Raw genomic sequence first — 19,119 nt, 5'->3', positions numbered from 1 at the left:
ACATCTATGGTTGTGTTACTACTTGCATGCACCCTTGGACTGGGATGAACTGTGAGTATGCTCTCCTGCTTATATCACTTTTTTTGCAACTCTTGAAATTGTATGTACTTTGGTAGTACTCATATTGGACTTGTACACCATCCCCATTTTGTAGTATATGTGCATGTAGCCTAACCAGGAGTTTTTTTTACCCTTTAATATATATTTAATATATCTGCTCCTAAAAGTCCTATAAGATGCTAAGGAAAGGACAGCTGTAATATTTACCACTAAGAAAACATAAAAAAAAAAAGTAAATAGCATAAATCATAAATATCATGCAGAGTTTTAAGCCCGTAGACATAGGGTTGCCATCCGGCCGGTATTTTACCGGCCTAGCCAGTAAAATACCTGCCAAGGCCGTGGTCGGTATTACAAATTTACCGGCAATGTAGCTGCTGGTAAATTTGTAATACCCCTAACAAAAGCCCTTGGCCCACCCCCAATCCGCTCAAAACGTACCTTTTCTCCACCTTCATGTCTGACGGTGTGGGATATAAGGAACAGATGTGAGGGTGTGGGATGTAAGGAACATGTCTGAGGGTGTGGGATATAAGGAACATATGCGATGGTGTGAGATATAAGGAACATATTTGAGGGTGTGGGATATAAGGAACAGATGTGAGGGTGTGGGATATAAGGAACATATGCGAGGGTGTGGGATATAAGGAACATATGCGATGGTGTGAGATATAAGGAACATATTTGAGGGTGTGGGATATAAGGAACAGATGTGAGGGTGTGGGATATAAGGAACAGATGTGAGGGTGTGGGATATAAGGAACAGATGTGAGGGTGTGGGATATAAGGAACATATGCGATGGTGTGGGATATAAGGAACATATTTGAGGGTGTGGGATATAAGGAACATATTTGAGGGTGTGGGATATAAGGAACATATGTGAGGGTGTTGGATATAAGGAACATATGCGATGGTGTGAGATATAAGGAACATATTTGAGGGTGTGGGATATAAGGAACATATGCGATGGTGTGAGATATAAGGAACATATTTGAGGGTGTGGGATATAAGGAACATATGTGAGGGTGTGGGATATAAAGAACATATGTGAGGGTGTGGGATATAAGGAACATATGCGATGGTGTGAGATATAAGGAACATATTTGAGGGTGTGGGATATAAGGAACAGATGTGAGGGTGTGGGATATAAGGAACATGTCTGAGGGTGTGGAATATAAGGAACATATGCGATGGTGTGGGATATAAGGAACATATTTGAGGGTGTGGGATATAAGGAACATATGCGAGGGTGTTGGATATAAGGAACATATGTGAGGGTGTGGGATATAAGGAACATATGCGATGGTGTGAGATATAAGGAACATATTTGAGGGTGTGGGATATAAGGAACATATGTGAGGGTGTGAGATATAAGGAACATATTTGAGGGTGTGGGATATAAGGAACATATGTGAGGGTGTGGGATATAAGGAACATATTTGAGGGTGTGGAATATAAGGAACATATGTGAGGGTGTGGGATATAAGGAACATATGTGTGGGGTATAAGGAACATATGTGAGGGTGTGGGATATAAGGAACATATGTGAGGGTGTGGGATATAAGGAACATATGTGAGGGTGTATGATATGGGGAACATATGTGAGGGTGTGGGATATAAGGAACATATGTGAGGGTGTGGGATATAAGGAACATATGTGAGGGTGTATGATATGGGGAACATATGTGAGGGTGTGGGATATAAGGAACATATGTGAGGGTGTGGGATATAAGGAACATATGTGTGGGGTATAAGGAACATATGTGAGGGTGTGGGATATAAGGAACATGTGTGAGGGTGTGGGATATAAGGAACATATGTGTGGGGTATAAGGAACATATGTGAGGGTGTGGGATATAAGGAACATGTGTGAGGTTGTGGGATATAAGGAACATATGTGTGGGGTATAAGGAACATATGTGAGGGTGTGGGATATAAGGAACATATTTGAGGGTGTGGGATATAAGGAACATATTTGAGGGTGTGGGATATAAGGAACATATGTGAGGGTGTGGGATATAAGGAACATGACTGAGGGTGTGGGATATAAGGAACATATTTGAGGGTGTGGGATATAAGGAACATATTTGAGGGTGTGGGATATAAGGAACATGACTGAGGGTGTGTGATAAGGAACATATTTGAGGGTGTGGGATATAAGGAACATATGTGAGGGTGTGGGATATAAGTAATAAGAGCAGGACTAAATGGAGAAATATCAGCAGGAGAGAAATGTTATTTGACAAATCACATGAGTTTCACTGCCCCCATGTGACCAAAACTACATGCTCCAGCAGCACCACTCTAACACACACAGGAAGCCACAAACTTCCTTTTTCCTCTTTTTCGCTCCACTCAGGACTACGTCCCCCAGCATTCCATTCGCGAAGCGGCTGGCGGCCATGTCGCTTGTAGTTCTGCGCGCTTCCGCCTTCCATTTATGGGACTGGGGCTGAACATCAGGTAAGCACTGCATTTCCCAGCTCACCCCGCGGCGCCGGAGGCGGTCGCCCTTGCCTTTCCTACGGGGCAGCCATGTTGGATGTGGTATTGTTATGAGTGTGTGAATGTGAAAGGAAGAGAGCAAAGGGGGCAGCTGGTTCAGGGCCAGGTGTTGGAGCTCTGAGGGAACCTACAAACACGGCACATGCTGTAGCAGAAAGAGGGGAGCCCGCAGTATCCTGCGCACCCTGAAATCACGAGCTCCCTGGCCGGGCGGCTGTAAAGTGGGGCAGGGAAATGAGAAGCAAGGTGAAAGCCCCATAGAGGAAGCGAGGAGGAGCGCTGGATTGTATAGGGAAGGGGCACCTGGTTATTATCCAATAAAAGAGGCGCTGCCCTCACTCCCCTCCCTGGACCATACCATTATTTACCCTGTGGCCCCTCACTCAGTGGAGGGCCCCAATCACTGGGACTGCTCACCTGCCTGGGACTTGAGGCCTTGGGAGTGTGTGAGGGAGCTGCTGGTAATTAGGGGTTAATTGGGGTGGGGGGAGGTGGCTGAGCCCTGGCCTGGGGGGTAAGACTGTTCCACTGCAGGATGTGTAATAGGGAGAGCTGGGGGGCACTTGGGTGCTGTCTGTGAGGGGGTGTGTGAGATCGGCGGAAGGGAATCCAGTTCTGATCATGGTAAAGCCAAGCCAAAGACAGACCCAGTCAGCAACAGAAAGCAGGTTAGTCGGTGCCTGGGGATAGGTTGGCTGGACACTCATTACTTTATTACCATTGGGCTCTGCAGAGTAACCATGGGTGGGATTGGCTCAAATGATACTGGGGCTGCCCTCAAAGCAGTGGTGTAAATAGATATCACTGGGCCCCACAGCAAAATATTTTGCAGGCCCCCAAAATGTCTAGAGGTTGGGCTGTTTTACCAATATTTATTGAAATTGTATATGAATTAGGGTCTCATGGGGCCCCTATACCCCCCTCTTAGTTACACCCCTGCCTCAAAGCCATATTCAAGTTTAATGACAGAACAGCCTTGTTCATATTTAGGCTTTGTTTACATGTAAAGCATGTCTGTCTGTCCAGATGTTGAACTATAACTTTCAGTGCCTGTAGCAGCTTTTAAACTTATAATGAATTGCTGTGTTCCCTGTAGAAACCCCCTGTGCATTACGTAAGCTCACAACTTACCTGTGCTACTCTCTCTCTTTCACTAAGGAGTGGGCGCAGCTGAAACACTGCCTGGCCCGGTGGGAGATGTCGGCAAAGAGTTTGGGGGCTGCGCGTCGCAGGAGGACGCGCTGCCGAAAGTGCGATTCCTGTGTGCGCACGGAGTGTGGGGAGTGTCACTTCTGTAAAGACATGAAGAAATTTGGTGGCCCCGGGCGCATGAAGCAGTCGTGTCTGAAGAGACAGTGCACGGCGGTAAGAGAGACGCGGCAAGTGTTTGGTGTTTTGGTAGAACTGGTTTGCTGTCATTTGCTCTGAAAAATCTTGTCCTATCAAAGGCACAGATTTTAAAAAATATACTGAATTAATATCTATTGCTGAGCTGGGGGGGAACAGGGTCAACTTTAGACTCTCAGAGGGGCTTAATTCTTGACATTGGGAATTGATTTGTTGACCACTTGGACTGATTATTTTTCCCTCCACAGCCCGTGCTCCCACACACAGCCGTGTGCCTTCTCTGTGGGGATGCAGGGAAGGAAGACACTGCGCAGGAGGAGGAGCAGAAGTTCAACCTGTCTCTAATGGAATGTACCATCTGCAATGAGATTGTCCACCCCGGCTGTATCAAGGTGAATCCCTGGACCCGTCTATATTCAGAGAATGGCATGTATAAGCCCAAATTGGCTATGCTGCCTCATTACCTGTCCTCATTGGTGATTGGCTGTTTTATCTTGAGCTCTGAAAACTCGTTGTTATGGATTCAGACTAATGAAAACAAACGCACACTGTTTATTTAATTCCCCTTTCCTCTCCCTCTCTGTTGTCTGTGTTTTATATTGACTTCTCGCACGTTACATTATTCACACCATCAATCTCTTTCTCCCTTCAGATGGGGAAGAGCGAAGCCGTCATTAACACAGAGATTCCAAACTGCTGGGAGTGTCCGAAATGTAAGCGAGAAGGGCGCACAAGCAAGGTACATTTACACGCACTTGGTCAAAACCTACAGATAACCTGTTGTCTATATGAATATCCATATTCTCTTTCTATGCCCATGGTCTGTTGATCTTAGGGATGCTTAGGGGCGGGGAGGGAAATCGCGTGACCTTTTGTCACAAAACAAAGGAAGTAAAAAATGGTTCCCCTTTGTATATGCAATTTCGGATTCGGGGGTTCAGCCGAATCCAAAATAGTGGATTTGGTGCATCCCTAGTTGATCTTGGCACCCCATCTGCTCCCAGTAATCACCCAGAGCAACACAGCATAGATAGTAAATGAAACTGTAGGATGAAAAGTGAATTCATTATTGTCATTTTATACCTGTGGCAAAGGGGTTGTTAACCTTTAAAGGGGAACTATCGCAAAAATGAATTTTTAAAGCAATACTGTCACAAGAAATTAAACTTTTTTTTTTTTTTTTTTTTTTTTACATCTACCATAATATTGCCTTTGAAACCTACTTTTAACTTTGCTATAAAGTATTTGCCTGATGTTTTAAGTTACCTGTCTGATTCCCCATGTTCCTGTATGAGGGGGCTGCCATATTTGTGCAGCAGGAGTCCGTTAGCGTTAGAAACTTTCAGGCTGAGATGGGTCAGTAAGTTTTAGAAACGTCAACTAACAATAACTTAGACAAACAAACCTCTCTGCAAAAACCAATCAACATGACCTATAGGTAACTTTTACATTCATATTTTAAAAAGCAGTTTTTTTAGTGTCAGTATCACTTTAATATAGGCTTCCTCATACTGAAATAAGAAACTTTAAATACAATCAATTTAAATATTATTCATTGTTTCTGAAATAATCAAGTTTATGTTCACTATTCCCCTCTCAGCATCTTTTCTCTTCATTCTGTCTTCATTCAGCAGTTGGGTGTCAGTCAATGACCGTTAGATCCAATATATCTTATTGGGGGGGGGGGGTTACCTTTCCTAGCAGTTGAATTAGAGCTCACTCTATTGGATCTAAGTGTCAAATATCTGACACCCAACTGCTGCATGAAGAGAGAATTAAGAGAAACAGATGCTGAGAGAGGAATAGTGAACATAAACTCGATTATTTCAGAAACAATGCAGACTATTGCTTGTATTTAGAAAGTTTCTTACTTCAGTATGAGGAAGCTTATATTAAATTTTTTCATTTTCGCAATAGTTCCCCTTTAAGTTAACTTTTAGTATGTTACAGAATGGCCCATTCCAAGCCACTTTTTAAACTTCATTATTTATTTTTTATAGTTTTATTTGGCTTTCTTCTTTTGTTTCTTTCCAGCTGTCAAACAGGGGATCACTGACCCCATCTAAAAACAAATGCTCTGTAATGCTACAAATGTATTGTTATTATTTATATTATCTTTCTATTCAGGCTTCTACTATTCATATTCTTATTCAAATCAAGACATGGCTGCTAGGTTAATTAAGACCCTAGCAACTGAAACTGCAGACTGTAGAGCTGCTGAATAAAAAGCGAAATAACTAAAAAAACTGCAAATAATAATAAATGAAACCCATTTACAAACTGTCTCAGAATATCCCTCTCTACGTCATACTACGTCTACGTTAACAACAGTTAAAAAGCAAAGGAGTCGTGGTGACCCTTGTCTTGCTGAGGGGATTAGTATTTATTTACTGTGTTATTATAAATAACAACAACCCCATGAACAAGACAAGTGTGAGTAAGACTATATTCCTCTCCTCGCTGTTTGTTGGGTGGCCCATGGCACACACACACAGGGGTGTCCGCTTGCCAGATCTGATTCCAGGAGACTATAGAATAGGAAATCTGATGGTTTTGGTCATCTTGCTCAATTTGAAGATCATATCTCAGGTGGGAGGTATACTTATTGTAGCTCACACCACATCCAGGTCATTGCGTTTATTATGACACAAAGGGGAGTTTGCTAATAAGCTCTTCATTGGTTTCAGGTTGGCGGTATTTTTGACCATTGGTCCACACAAAATCTCTCCAGTTCAGTTAAATTTGATGGCTGCCGAGCATGGACAGTCTGCTTCAAATCATCCCACAGATTTTCCATGATCAAGTCGCGGGACTCCAGAATATTGTACTTGTCCCTCTGCATAAATGTCTTTGTAGATTTCCAAGTCTGTTTAGGGTCATTGTCTTGTTGGAATATCCAACCCCTGCAGCGTATCTTCAACTTTGTGACTGATGTTTGAACATTATCCTGAAGAATTTGTTGATATTGGGTTGAATTCATCCGACCCTCGACTTTAAAGGGATACTGTCATGGGAAAACATGTTTTTTTCAAAACACATCAGTTAATAGTGCTGCTCCAGCAGAATTGTGCACTGAAATCTATTTTTCAAAAGAACAAACATATTTTTTTTTTTGATATCCAATTTTGAAATCTGAGATGGGGCTAGACATATTGTCAGTTTCCCAGCTCACCCCAGTCATGTGAAATTGGATTTCAGTGCAGAATTCTGTGGAGCAGCACTATTAACTGATGCGTTTTGAAAAAAACATGTTTTCCCATGACAGAATCCCTTTAACAAGGGCCCCAGTAGTCCCTGAACTAGCCACAGAGCCCCACAGCATGATGGAACCTGCACCAAATGTGACAGTAGGGAGCAGATGTTCTTCTTCTGCCATGCAAAGCGCTTTTTGTTATGACCAAATAACAAAATTTTTGTCTCATCAGTCCAAAGCACTTTGTTCCAAAATGACTGTGACTTGTCTAAATGAGCTTTTCCATACAACAAGCGACTGTATTTGTGTTAGTGCAGAAAGGGCTTCTTTCTCATCCCCCTGCCGTACACATTGTTGTAGAACGATGTAAAGATACACCATCTGCAGCAAAATGTTCTTGCAGGTCTTTGGAGATGATCTTTGGCTTGTCTGTAACCATTCTCACATTCCTCTGCATATTCCGCTCCTGTATTTTTCTTGGCCTGCCAGACCTGGGTTTTACAGCAACTGTGCCTGTGGCCTTCCATTTCCTCATTACATTCCTTACAGTTGAAACTGACCGTTTACAATCTTTTGAGAGTTGCTTTGAGGATCCCATGCTGTCACTCTTCAGAGGAGAGTCAAACGAAAATACAACTTGCAATTGGTCACCTTAAAAACCTTTTCTCATGATTAGACACACCTGCCTATGAAGTTCAAGGCCTAACAAGCTAATCCAACCAATTTGGTGTTGCCAGTAATCAGTATTGAGAAGTTACATAAATTCAAATTTAGTGAAATTACCCACATTTTTTGCACAGCCAGTTTTATCACATTTGATTTAATGTCATACAACTGAATACTGCTTCACTAAAAATCTTTGTTCAGAAAACACCCCAGTACTCGGATGTTCCTGGGAAATGAAAGACATACTTTATCTTTTTTGTTGAAAGTGGAGTAAATTATTATGCAGGCTGAGAGGGGTTCCCAAACTTTTTCATATGACTGTATATTAAATTGTCATATTTGCTATAGTTTCTATAGTTCCCCTTTAAGAATATTTTATCAGTAAAAGTTTCCCTTACACTATTTACATTGACTGCAAAAACATGTTTTTTTCTTTTCATAAGAATGCTACGCTAACCGTATGGCATCTCCTAGTGGTGTACAAACACTAGTAGGAAATGTTCACACACCCATTTAAATAAAATAAAATTCCCAGTTAATCCCAGAGCAAAGAAACGCTGCTTTGTCTCTATTTCTAATAATCTGTAATTAAGGAAATAATTAGTAGATCTTTCTTTCATTTCTTTATTGCTGCTGGTGATTCTGCCCCTCCTGTGCTATTTAGCAACATGCTGGAATTCCCCTCTGCCTCTCTAATGACTCTGTCCCTGGTTTTCTCCTCTGCTCTGGATTGAGCTCTGCCTCCTTCCGTCATGGCAGCTCAGCAGGGCTGTATTCTGGCTTTTCCCCAATTCATCTCTTAAAGGAAAAATTTTGTGTTAAAAATAAGAATGTACCAGTGCATTATACTCATTTAGATATAGAAGAATTGGGCTTTAAAAAGTAGTGTTTCAGGCTGATTTATTGAATATTTCTGCAAAAACCCTAATAATCCCTCCCTTCTCTTCCACTTGCTGCTCCCTGAATTCCCAGGCTGTGCACTCAGCTCACTGCACTGTAGGACAGGAACCAATCAGCAGCTAGCAGGACCTGACAGGGAACTGAAGCCTGTCTGTGCTTGTGTGACTGCAGGGCTGTGATTGGCTGTCCCCCTCCTACTGAGCTTCTGGCAGGGACCGTTAGGACACGCCCACCCCTCATTTGAAACACAGACAGGGACCAGAGAACATCTATAGGGAGCTCCAATAAAGGGGCTATTTTTATAGATAATATAAAATAGATAGATAACCATGTAAAAGCAACATCATATATTACTTACAATTGCTTACAAAATTAGGTTTTTTTAATGTATCCTATGTCTCCTTTAAAGGAGAACTAAAACTATACTAAAGAAGTAGTTAGAAATGTTGTACATGATGTTTGTTTTGTGCTTCTGCACCAGCCCAAGGCAACCACAGCCCTTTAGCAGTAAAGATCTGTGTCTCCAAAGATGCCCCAGTAGCTCCCCATCTTCTTTTCTGCTGATTCACTGATTCACATGCTCTGTGCTGCTGTCACTTACTGAGCTTAGGGAGCCACTCACAATATACAGTACACATAGAATAGAAATGTCACAATATAAGGCTGATTAGTAATTAATACACATAATTACTACATGGCAGCACAGAAACCAGTGCAATTAGCATCAGAATTGAATAATCAGCAAACCTGTAGCATCAGCTTATATTACAGCCAGGGAAGCTCATTTTCTGCTGGATAATTAGTGACGAGCCCTAAGCTTAGCTTCTCAACAGCCAATCAGAGCCCACTGAGCATGTGAGTGTCACAGACACTTTCCAAGATGGTGACCCCCTGTGACAAGTTTGAAGTCCTGGATCATTGCTGCTATTGACAAGCTCAAACTTTAGCCTCGTGCAATAAGTTCACTATATAAAATATGCCATTTTTAGCCACATTGATTTTTTGGGTTTGGTTCTCCTTTAAAGGGCCTCTGTCTATTTACATTTTCCAACCTGGCTAGCGCAATACGGGATAAATGGAGTGGATATGTTACACACAGACTGTTTATATGATCTATAAGTTTATAAGATGTTTATGTTCATCCAATCAGAAATATTCTCTCTGCCTGTCCCAGGACTCTCTGGACAGTTCAGGCAAGCGGCGTTTGGACAACGGGGAAGATGCCGTGCGGTGGAAACTGACTGATGATCCGGCCCCCGGCAAAAAAAAATCCTCGGATGAAAATGCAGGGCACAAGAGAAAGAAAGAGCAGGGGCCACAGTCTGAAACGGGAGTCAAGAAGAAGGTAAGGGGTTTACTCACTCCCACTTCTACCACCAGGTCCCACTTATTTGCTCGGCCAATCAGAGCACTAGAGTCACTGCCACATGAACTTGTCCCCACATTTTAACAATTGGAAGACAGAGTCCAAGCGTAACTTCTGACACAAAACAGATCTTTGAAAACAAGCGTTTGCCAGTTACATCACGTACGACAGCTCTTAAAGGAAAACTACCCCCAAAATGAATACTTGAGCAACAGTTTTATATCAAATTAAGTGGCATCTTAAAGAATCTTACGAAACTGGAAAATGAATATATTTAAGTAAATATTGCCCTTTTACATCTCTTACCTTGGACCACCATTTTGTTATGGTCTGTGTGCTGCCTCAGAGATCACCTGACCAGAAATACTGCAGCTCTAACTGTAACAGGAAGAGATCACCTGACCAGAAATACCGCAGCTCTAACTGTAACAGGAAGAGATCACCTGACCAGAAATACCGCAGCTCTAACTGTAACAGGAAGAGATCACCTGACCAGAAATACCGCAGCTCTAACTGTAACAGGAAGAGATCACCTGACCAGAAATACCGCAGCTCTAACTGTAACAGGAAGAGATCACCTGACCAGAAATACCGCAGCTCTAACTGTAACAGGAAGAGATCACCTGACCAGAAATACCGCAGCTCTAACTGTAACAGGAAGAGATCACCTGACCAGAAATACCGCAGCTCTAACTGTAACAGGAAGAGATCACCTGACCAGAAATACCGCAGCTCTAACTGTAACAGGAAGAGATCACCTGACCAGAAATACCGCAGCTCTAACTGTAACAGGAAGAGATCACCTGACCAGAAATACCGCAGCTCTAACTGTAACAGGAAGAGATCACCTGACCAGAAATACCGCAGCTCTAACTGTAACAGGAAGAGATCACCTGACCAGAAATACCGCAGCTCTAACTGTAACAGGAAGAGATCACCTGACCAGAAATACTGCAGCAAAATACAGAACTCTGTCTGTTAATTGGCTCACGTGACCTAACATGTTTGGGGAAGTAGTGTTCTGGCTATTATGTTAGACATCCAGTCACTCCAGCCTTTATACATTACATTTTTGTCTAACTATATTAGAAACATTTTTTTATTTTGCACAGCCTATCTATTAACCTAGTTTTTATTTTCACACTGAACTGTTCCTTTAAAGCATAAATCATAAACTGTGCATTGCTTCCATTTTTTGTTGGTACTTTAGGAGTAGAAAGGACAGGAGGATAGAGGTGAGTGGGGAAGGGGCAGCTACAGCCCTTTATTTGTTTTCCAGTTATTAGACTGTACTATAATAGGGGACATTGGTTTCATCCTTCCATATTATCTCTGTCTAGCCACGGGAACCGTGAATGTATTTGGGGCCTCTCTCCTGGTATAGTAGCTAATAGGTAGGCACCGCTTGATTTACTTGGTTTTCCCAAGATTTTATGGAAGGAGCAGCGTGTGCCTTTAAATTTTGGAGCACAGGAAACAAGATAGAAATAAGAGCCCTTGTTCTGTATTTATTTCAGCTAAGTCTGTTGTACTTATGGTAGAGTTTAGTTAGTAGGGCTTCATTGGCCAGGGTCAGGTGGGCGTAGAAGTGAGACAAAGCCTTTTCCACACTTTAAAGTGATTATAAATGGAGGATAATTATGCACTGACCGTTTCCTTTTAATGTCTTCTGCAGGTGAAAGCAGAGAAGGACAAGAAAGTGAAAAAGGTGAGAGGGGCTAATACTATTCAGGGAAGGGAGGCTTCTCTTTTTCTGCTCTCTGTACAGGGAAAGGGGTTGATGCTCAAACAAATATACAGTATAACCCCTACTTTACATTTTTCACGGGACCAGGAAAAAATTGTGTAAAATCTGGGAATTGTGTTAAAGCAACTTTGTTTTTATATACTAAAAGGATATAAGCACAAGAGTCCGTTATACTTTGAAATACAATATTTACTGTATTAATGCTAAGTGATTGGTGCCTACTAATTGGATACGGGCTGTTTACACCCAGAAGAATGACAAAATATGCGTCTGCTTAGTATATTAAACCCTTAAATATCTTGGAATAAAAAATAAATCAATAATGAATGTAAAAGACACAAGTGCTTAGAATAGCCCCTTCATCAACTTTACATTCAGTTATTTTAAAGGTTTACTTATCCTTTAAATTTCACTAATACTGTTATGGGACCTGTTATCCAGAATGTTCAAGACCTGGGGTTTTCCAGATAAGGTTTCTTTCCATAATTAGGATTTCCATGCCTTTAAAGGGGTGGTAACTTTTAATGTTTAATAGTATGGCAAACTTTTCCATTGGCTTTATTTTTAATAGTTATTTGCCTTTTTCTTCTGATTCTTTGCAGCTTTCAAATGGGTGACCACTTCTAAAAAAACAAATGCTCTTTAAGACTACAAATGTATTGTTATTGCTACTTTTTAATTCTCACCTTTCTAGTAAGGGCCTCTCCTATTTATATTCCAGTCTCTTATATAAATCAATGCATGGTTGCTAGGGTAACTTGGACCCTAGCTACCAGATTTTTATAATGCAAATTGCTGAACTGCTGAATAAAAATCTAAATCACTCAAAAACCTTAAATAATAAAATATGAAAACCAATTGCAAATGATCTCAGAATATCACTCTCTACATCATACTAAAAGTCATCTCAAAGGTGAACATCCCCTTTAAGTCTGCTAAAAAAAAAAAATCATGTAATCATTAAATAAACCCAATAGGCAGGTTTTGCTTCCAATAAGGATTAATTATATCTTAGTTGGGATCAAGTACAAGCGACTGTTTTATTATTACACAGAAAAAGGAAATCATTTTTTAAAATTTGAATGATTTCAGATAAAATTGGGTCTATGGGAGACGGCCTTTCCATAATTTGGCGCTTTCTGGATAACAAATCTTTCCGTAATTTGGATCTTCATACCTTAAGTCTACTAGAAAATCATATAAACATGAAATAAAGCCAATAGGCTGGTTTTGCCTCCAATAAGGATTAATTATATCTTAGTTGGGATCAAGTACAAGCGACTGTTTTATTATTACACAGAAATCATTTTCAAATTTTAGAATTATTTGATTAAAATGGAGTTTACGGGAGACGGCCTTTCCGTAATTCTGGATAACAGATCCCATGGCTGTCATAACATTCATAAGGGGAAAACAGCCCTTTTTCTGACTATTAGGTCAAAAATGTTGGTGTTAAGTCAGGGAAAAGCACCCACTGAAATGCATTATAAATTGGTGTGATCACAAAATAAGAAATTTAAACTCCGGGTTTGTATAATCGAGGTTGTATATAAAATCATTTTCAGTGGTTTTAAAGGAACAGTTCAGTGTAAAAATAAAAACTGGGTAAATAGGTTGTGCACAATAAAAAATATTTCTAAAAAAGTTAGGCAAAAATGTAATGTATAAAGGCTGGAGTGAGTGGATGTGTAACATAATAGCCAGAACACTACTTCCTGCTTTTCAGCTCTCTAACTCTGAGTTAGTCAGTGACTATAAGGGGGGCCACATGGGACATAACTGTTCAGTGAGTTTGCGATTGATTCAGCTCAGATTCAAAAGCAACAGTTATGGCCCATTTGCCCCCCCCCCCAAGTCTCTGATTGGTTACTGCCTGGTAACCAATCAGTGGAAAGCAAGAGAACTGAAAAGCAGGAAGTAGTGTTCTGGCTATTATGTTACACATCCACTCACTCCAGCCTTTATACATTACATTTTTAACTAAATATATTAGAAACCTGTTTTATTTTACACAGCCTATCTATTTACCCAGTTTTTATTTTTACACTGAACAATTCCTTTAACGTTATATGTAATTGCTATTAGACACCGTATCTGTCTGACTGTCAGTTCTGACTCCTGAAACAAGTTGCATATTTAGTATCTGCACTGCTGACTGCTCACTTGTATTTCTCCTCCATGTCCATCTCTGCTGCTTGATGAAGATTGAGCCGCCGGTCCCAGCGGATCCCGTTCCACCTCCAGATCGTTCCCACCAGAGGGAGAAGATTGAGCGCTTCAAGCAGATGTGCCAGATGCTGGAGAGAGCGCGCAGCAGCACCTCAAGTTCCAGTTCTGATTCCGACTCTGATTCCGACTCCAAGGGCTCCAGGGGCAGCAGTGATACTGGTGGGGACGGGGGGGAATCGAGGATAAGCTTCAGCACCAGCTCAGAGGAGGAAGAGGAAGAAGGGGGCACGGGGGATGGACGCAATGGGACCCGAAATGGCAAACCGAAGCCACCGCGGGCTAACTGGAGGGAAAAAGAGAACAGAAGAGGTGGTGGGGTGGGCAACAACAGGAAGGGCATTACAGGAAGGAACACTGGGCAAGCGATTTCACGGACTCAATTGCTAAAGAGGCCTCTGGTCCCTTCTCCCCCTAAACCGGCTCCCCCTCAACTTGAAAGGCATGTGGTTCGACCCCCTCCTCACAGCCCCGAGCCGGACTCCCTACCTCTTGACGGCGGGACAGACCATGTGATGCAAAGGGGGGTCTGGCTTTCTGTGTTCAGGCACTTGGGACAGAAAGAGCTGTGCGTCTGTATGCGGGTGTGCCGGACCTGGAACCGCTGGTGAGATGGGGGGGGGCGAGGAAAAAGGGGGAATCCATCTAGTCTCCTACTGACTATTGTGGTACAAGTTTGGGATTAAAAATTCTGTTGCCAGGCAGATTAGCGTGTCATATAAGTTTAATATATGAATGAGCCTGTATGGAGGTTTGACTCCAGTTCCCTGGACCGTATATTCGATAGGTCTAAAGATCTCTCCATTGTTCCATTTTCTAACCTAGTCACTTTAGAGCCCACCCCCCTTATAATAATGGCATAGCCCTGTTCATATTGCTGTGAGCAAACCACTGTACTGATCTGGGTGTGTCCTGGCAGGTGCTGTGACCGCCGTCTGTGGACATCCATTGACTTGAGCCGACGAAAATCAATCACTCCTCCTATGCTAAGTGGTATAGTCCGCCGGCAGCCAATCAGACTCGACTTGAGTTGGACCAACATATCAGAAAAGCAGCTGACCTGGTTAATCCATCGACTCCAAGGTAAGGGGGGTGACAGAGACTTATAGTTGATTTTAAGGAGGATAGAGCTGCACAAGGTGCTGTGGGAAAGTTACATGTGTTTATTCATGGAGAAGGAATGACTGAAAGACCAGAGTTAATTTCTTGGTGATATACTGTAAATCTGTGCTCATCCTAATGATGCCTACCCCTAACTAGCAGCATGAGCCACTGATTGAGAAGCAGCACATATTCCCTACACTGACTCATGCTGAGTATCTCACACAGACTGCACAAAGAGTAAGAATGGAAGAACACTGGGTATCTGGAGAAATTTTTGTCAAACTGTTGAAATCGCTATTATATTTTTCATATAAAAGCACATTATTTGCTTTAGTCGTCACTGAATATCACTGCTGGGGATTAAGACTTATCTACAAAAATCCCCAGACCCTTTTCATATAGGGAAACCCCCCAACCCACTGCCATTTACTGTATCACTCACATTTATTTGTGCCGAAGTGAATAACCTGCATTTATCAACACAACCTCATTTTCAAGTTTGCTGCACAGTTTTCTAGCTATCTGTATAACAGAACATTCTGTCCCAGTGGCTGCACAGATCTTATCTGATCCCCATTGTAAGCAGCAGTCCTGTCCTGCTTTATGGCAGCTGAGATTCTAGCTATCTGTATAACAGAGCATTCTGTCCCAGTGGCTGCACAGATCCTATCTGATCCCCATTGTAAGCAGCAGTCCTGTCCTGCTTTATGGCAGCTGAGATTCTAGCTATCTGTATAACAGAACATTCTGTCCCAGTGGCTGCACAGATCCTATCTGATCCCCATTGGAAGCAGCAGTCCTGTCCTGCTTTATGGCAGCTGAGATTCTAGCTATCTGTATAACAGAACATTCTGTCCCAGTGGCTGCACAGATCTTATCTGATCCCCATTGTAAGCAGCAGTCCTGTCCTGCTTTATGGCAGCTGAGATTCTAGCTATCTGTATAACAGAGCATTCTGTCCCAGTGGCTGCACAGATCCTATCTGATCCCCATTGTAAGCAGCAGTCCTGTCCTGCTTTATGGCAGCTGAGATTCTAGCTATCTGTATAACAGAGCATTCTGTCCCAGTGGCTGCACAGATCCTATCTGATCCCCATTGCAAGCAGCAGTCCTGTCCTGCTTTATGGCAGCTGAGATTCTAGCTATCTGTATAACAGAACATTCTGTCCCAGTGGCTGCACAGATCCTATCTGATCCTTGTTGGTTTGATTCAGTGAGACCTGCCGCAGTTCCACTGCAGAATAGTTTGTGTTCTCCACCTAGTGGTAAAATGTGGAATCTATAAATATATTTTAATATTTGGCTTTATTTTCCATCTCCCCTCACTCAGGATTAAAGGAGTTGTTGGTGTGCGGCTGCACTTGGAGCGCAGTTTCGTCACTCTGTACGGCCTCCTTCCCATGTCTGTCCCTGCTGGATCTGGGCTGGGTGCAGGGAATGAAAACCTCCCACCTCCGTGAGCTGCTCTCCCCCCCATCCTCTGACTGTAGAACAGGTGAGTCCCAGACTGAGGGACTGTATGATTGGTCTAACCCTGCACAAGTACAAGACACTGAATGGACTAAATCCTAATTCTTTGATATTTATTCTTCTCTACTCTCTGTCCTCATTCAGTTGTACCAGATCCTCTGGGTCGGCTCCCCTCCCTATCTGAGCTGCGTCTTTGTGGCCTGGAGATTGGAGACTCCGCCCTACGTCTGCTGCTCCGCCATACGCCGCGGCTCCATCGCTTGGACTTGAGTCACTGTGTGCAGCTCACTGACCATGGGATCCATATACTGACTGCAGCCTCCACCCTGAGGGACAGCCTCACACACCTCAACCTCACAGGTACCTGCACCACATTTATATATCTTGTCTCCTTTTCCTCCCCTTTAAAGGGATACTGTCATGGGAAAACATGTTTTTTTCAAAACGCATCAGTTAATAGAGCTGCTCCAGCAGAATTCTGCACTGAAATCCATTTCTCAAAAGAGCAAACAGATTTATTTATATTCAATTTTGAAATCTGACATGGGACTAGACATATTGTCAGTTTCCAAGCTGCCCTCAGTCATGTGACTTGTGCTCTGATAAACTTCAGTCACTCTTTACTGCTGTACTGCAAGTTGGAGTGATATCACCCTCTCCCTCCCTTTCCCCCCAGCAGCCAAACAAAAGAACAATAGGAAGGTAAAGAGATAGCAGCTCCCTAACACAAGATAACAGCTGCCTGGTAGATCTAAGAACAGCACTCAATAGTAAAATCCAGGTCCCACTGAGACACATTCAGTTACATTGAGTAGGAGAAACAACAGCCTGCCAGAAAACAGTTCCATCCTAAAGTGCTGGCTCTTTCTGAAATCACATGACCAGGCAAAATGACCTGAGATGCACCTACAGACCAATATTACAACTAAATACACTTGCTGGTTCAGGAATCCCTTTAATGTATCGCTCATTCTTGTTGGTAGGGTGTCACCGCCTGACGGACCAATCCCTGGCCTTTTTTAAGCGCTGCCCCCACTTGCAGCTTGTGGATCTACGCTCCTGCCGACTCCTCACCAGCGAGGGATTCCAGAAGCTTCTCCAGGATCCGCCCTCTGACCCCGATGGAAAACCTTTCCAGTGTGCGGAGGATCAGGTGCTGAGCCGGGAGAGCTAGCGGCCCCCCAGCACTACTGCCCTCAGCAGGGACAACTCTACTGTATCTGCCTCTTTTACCAGCCCCGGGGCTCTGTCTGGGACTCGGAAAGCAGGTTGCACTGAAGTCTCCATCTATTAACTGTGTCAGGATGGAGCAGCCAAGAAAGCTGAAGCCATCTCTGGTATCAAGCGGCTAATCACGTGGGGGAGGGGAACTTCCTTCTAACTCATACTGAGGTTTATTTTTGGGGGATGGACACCTTTTATACTTTAAAGGATTATTTAACCTTTAAAAAAAATGAATATAAAATTGATGAGAGTCCTATTCTAATCACTTTTATCATTTACATTCATTATTTATTTATTTTCTTTATTCCAAGATATTAAGGGATACATGTGCTGTTAATATAAATGAATTTTGTTCCAACAGCGCCACCTGCTGGTCAGTTTCCCACCAGTCTGACCACCAAGTAGTCAAGGAAGTTGTCAGGAGAAAGAAAGAGGCTGATGTACTTCGGCTTAGGAAAGATGTGAGAAAGGTTTTTAATTGTATTCCTAAGCAGAAGAACATCAGTCTCTTTCTTTCTCCTGACAACTTCCTTGACTACTTGGTGGTCAGACTGGTGGGAAACTGACCAGCAGGTGGCGCTGTTGGAACAAAATTCATTCATATTAACTGTACATGTATCCCTTAATATCTTGGAATAAAAAACAAATAATGGATGTAAATGACAAAAGTGCTTAGAATGACCCCTCATCAGTTTTACATTTAATTATTTTAAAGGTTTACTTATCCTTTAATGGATAGTTCCGAATGTCTTGACACAATGGGAGCCTCCTGTGAGCATGTTTCTGGTGTTTCTAAGTGGTGATCACATGAGGTCCAGGATGATGGTTCAATCGCCCTCTCTCTTCACACGGTATCTGGCAGTTTGTCGCACACTCCAAGCAGGGGGGGTTCGTGGGGACAGTGCAACACTCCCCGCATTTTGCATTAATGGTCTGCAGGATTAGAGCTTAAACTGCTTCCTACATGGTACGACCCTGGTGGCTTTTGGGACATAGGCATTAAACTTATAGGGGGTTATGTAATAAAAGGCGCTAAGTTTTCCCAGGAGCAGTAACCCATAGCAACCAATAAGAAGGAAGAATTTACTGGTCACCTGTTTAAAAGCATAGATCCTATTGGTTGCTATGGTTTACTGCTCTTGGGCAAACTTTGTGGCTTGTATTGCATATGGGGGGATAGACCCTTCCTCTCCAGAAGAACTAGGGGTGCCCTTTGCAATAGGGGTGTCCCAGCTCTTCAGGCTGTACAACATGACCGGCTGTGGGGGGGACCTTCCCTCCTATTTATAAAGAACTGGCAGCAAGATTGT

General features: G+C 42.6%; 1 protein-coding gene across 1 annotated transcript in view; it reads left to right on the top strand.

Annotated features, from left to right (window-relative positions):
- Positions 1 to 3,176: 3,176 nt before the first annotated feature.
- The window catches only part of fbxl19.S (F-box and leucine-rich repeat protein 19 S homeolog), a gene marked incomplete at both ends in the record, with an annotated part of 24,501 nt that continues 8,558 nt past the window's right edge, over positions 3,177 to 19,119 (top strand). The window contains 12 exon segments of the mRNA NM_001173992.1: positions 3,177 to 3,234; positions 3,725 to 3,931; positions 4,162 to 4,305; positions 4,566 to 4,652; positions 9,847 to 10,017; positions 11,714 to 11,746; positions 13,990 to 14,618; positions 14,931 to 15,094; positions 16,446 to 16,610; positions 16,730 to 16,945; positions 17,569 to 17,637; positions 17,640 to 17,641. Coding sequence (NP_001167463.1) covers positions 3,869 to 3,931; positions 4,162 to 4,305; positions 4,566 to 4,652; positions 9,847 to 10,017; positions 11,714 to 11,746; positions 13,990 to 14,618; positions 14,931 to 15,094; positions 16,446 to 16,610; positions 16,730 to 16,945; positions 17,569 to 17,637; positions 17,640 to 17,641 — 1,743 coding nt within the window.

Source organism: Xenopus laevis, chromosome 9_10S, assembly GCF_017654675.1.
Source record: "Xenopus laevis strain J_2021 chromosome 9_10S, Xenopus_laevis_v10.1, whole genome shotgun sequence".
Classification (NCBI taxonomy): Eukaryota; Metazoa; Chordata; class Amphibia; order Anura; family Pipidae; genus Xenopus; species Xenopus laevis.
This window is presented reverse-complemented; position numbering and strand designations above follow the sequence as displayed.